The following is a 3,073-nucleotide window of genomic DNA, read 5'->3' on the forward strand; positions in this document are numbered from 1 at the left end:
CACAGCTTTAATAACTAAATAAAAAAAATCACTATACCACTTTTCATTAATAATTGTTACATTAAATTCCATTAAATTAACTTTTACAACTTAATTCATTTAAATACTGAGATCTGTACTTCCGGTTCAAGCTTCTAGAACATTCTACTGGCGGGAAATCACACAAAATGGTGCAATAACATACCAACAGGCAAATTAATCGAGTATCGCACATCACTAAACTTTTACAATCATTCGACATTCATTGGTACCAAAAAAAAAGGTAACTAAAAATCTGACATCAAGCGCCACAATTAGAACCGATTCTACAGTAGTATACGCTACCAAAAGCATTTTCTATACATTGATTTTGTTCACTTTGTAAAGACAACGCCACAACGGAACTTTAGGAATGACTAAACAGAATTAACAATATACTAAAGGGCTTTCAATTTATCAAACGTCACACTGGTGTCGGTTGTGTCGCAGGATTCTACAATGTATGTGTGTATATCTATATATATATATATATATATATATATATATATATATATATATATATATATATATATATTACATAAACCTAGAAGGGTGAGTCCCTATTCTCAGCAAGCGTCAAGAGAGGAGGGTGGTACCCCTTTTCCCATGTTTCTTGACCTTAGTTAATTGCCTTAGTATTCCCCTCAGCAATGAGAAGAGTCAGGACGTTCAGTATATCACAGAAGGCGTAGCGCGAGATTTTCACTGAGGAAGGAAGACACACGACAGAGGGGAATGGTAAAGGAACATCAGTAGAGCTTCCACAAGAAACGAGGGGATGAATGAAAATGTCTCTTATGAAAGCTCTATGTGAGACGCTTCGAAAGAAGGGAAAAAGGTCCCAAGTGGTATTTCTAGGTTTTAAAAGCAACTTATGACATGATTTCATCATGCGAAGGGTAGCGATACAGAAGGTAAGTTGCTGAAAGTGGTTCAGTATCTCTATGATCAAAGCAAAGCATATGTTAGATTATTTATGAGTAATGACTTGTCTGGGGTAAAATAGGGTCCGATACAAAGTTAATTCATATACCCTTGGCTGTTTTAATATCTTTAGGGATGAAATAATGCCACAATTCCGAGAAAAAAAATCAGATGCAGCTGCAATAAGTCGCGGGTGTCACAAAACTGCTGAAGTTTGTAAATGATACAGCACTGACTGGGAAAAGTAAAAGATAATACAGAAATTAATGAATGAGGTCGAAAGTTCGTGCGAGGAAACAAAGTTGAGAGTTAATATGTTTGAGAGTCAGGTTATGAGCGATAATAGAAACCAGGGAAATGAAACAAAGATTTAATAAGGTTGGTTGGAAGATGGAAGCGGCTGATTTACATAGTTCTTTGTAAATAAATATAAAGAATTATATAAGGATGAAAAAAAGACAAGTAAGGAGAGTACCAGGCAAGAGACTTGCAATGTCTGTAGAAAACAAAGAAGGAATGTAAGGAAATGGTGCCGTTCAAACTCCCCTGTTCATTGGATGCAAATGAAAAAATAAAATAAAATAAAATAAAATCATTTTAATTTGACCAATGAACTTCTCTAAATTTTGAACTCCCATTTCATGGATAATCTCGAAATCAGATATAAAACAAACAAACAAAGACGAAAGCAAGTTGCAGAGGGCGCTTGAGAGGAAACGCCAGAACTGCGTTTTGGTGCATCAACTTATCAACATGCAATTAGGAATAACCAGGAGAGAGCGCCTTGAGGAAGAATAGTCACTAACGAAGAGACGAAAATAAATGGGCGAGAGCAACGACGTCTGAGGAACGTCTTTAGAAATATAAGTAAAAAATTATTAAGATGAATAAGGAGACAAGAACTCGGAAAGATGATGGAGGAAATCACGAAGGGGGGGGGAGGAAACCTTCCTGACGGTGTTCGGAAGGACTTCGACCTCGTCTTCGAAAGTAATAGCAAAGCACTTTCTCCATAGTCCAAAACACTGTTAAATCAGGACAGAGTTCTCAACATGCATGATCTATATAATTATGATGTCATTGACCTATATGTCTAAAAAAAAATATATAGCTATGAATATAATTTTGATTATTTTGGCAGTAGTTGACTTTAAACCAGAAACTGTAAGTCTGAAGGGTTGTGTGGTTCCTAAGAAAGGAATAGTTTACATGAAGTGGGAGTTAGGTTAAAAAAAAAAAAAAAAAAAAGTTCAGAGTCTTATTTCAAAAGAATGATTTATAGTATACTCTGCATGGAAAAAGGCTGGAAAAAATTTATAGAAAAATAATTGGCCAAGGAATAAAGTTGAGAATTCATTTCAACTTTTAATTATCTCCTCTCTTGTAGAATAATGCTATTGCAGAACTGAGAGGCATTTTGTTTCATTCTGCAGCAACTAAATTGTAAGCCCTGTGAAAGCAATCTTAGTCATTAAATGATGTGGTTTATAATCTATATGCCAAAGAACTGGAAAACTGAGTAGAGTTTGGCTAACGTAGCAATAAATTATAAGGCTGAGAGTGATACCCTCCTTACAGAATGGCTGAATCAGTGTTGATGCATATAGTCAATACAAGAAGGAAACTCTGTCGCCAAAAATCACACCATCTTTAAATTCAGCAACATTTCCTTGTTGACGGGAAAATGGAGTATGTGTCTTACAAGAAAATATCAGGATACACTCTCCTAGTATCCTAGTATCAGCAAGATACTAGGATACTAGGAAAGTGTATCCTAGTATCTTGCTAATACTAGGATACTAGGAAAGTGTATCCTAGTATCCTAACATCAGCAAGATACTTGGGTACACTTTCAATCCTTCTCCCGCAAATTTGAGTTGTTATTCCTACAGGATGTAAAAGAGGCAAGCTTCTTCATGAAATGAAAAACCTGGTGAAATTAATAAACCGATTCCTTTCATGAATAAAAGTAAGAAACTGTGAATAAAGACTAATTAGGTGCTAAAATCACACCATCTTTAAATTCAGTAACAATTGCTTGTTGACGAAAACAGCAAGTAAACAACTTTGAAGAAAACTGTTCTTAGATACTAGAATATCCTTTAAATCTTTATCCAGCGAATTTGAGAAG

The 3,073-nt window shown here is 35.0% G+C and overlaps 1 protein-coding gene across 1 annotated transcript in view; it reads left to right on the forward strand.

The window, feature by feature from the left end:
- The first annotated feature begins 908 nt into the window (after positions 1 to 908).
- The window catches only part of LOC135207426 (uncharacterized protein DDB_G0271670-like), an 87,384-nt gene continuing 85,219 nt past the window's right edge, over positions 909 to 3,073 (forward strand). The window contains exon 1 of the mRNA XM_064239151.1: positions 909 to 932. Coding sequence (XP_064095221.1) covers positions 909 to 932 — 24 coding nt within the window. The remainder of the gene's footprint in view (positions 933 to 3,073) is intronic.

Source organism: Macrobrachium nipponense, chromosome 32 (genome assembly GCF_015104395.2).
Source record: "Macrobrachium nipponense isolate FS-2020 chromosome 32, ASM1510439v2, whole genome shotgun sequence".
In the NCBI taxonomy this organism is placed as follows: Eukaryota; Metazoa; Arthropoda; class Malacostraca; order Decapoda; family Palaemonidae; genus Macrobrachium; species Macrobrachium nipponense.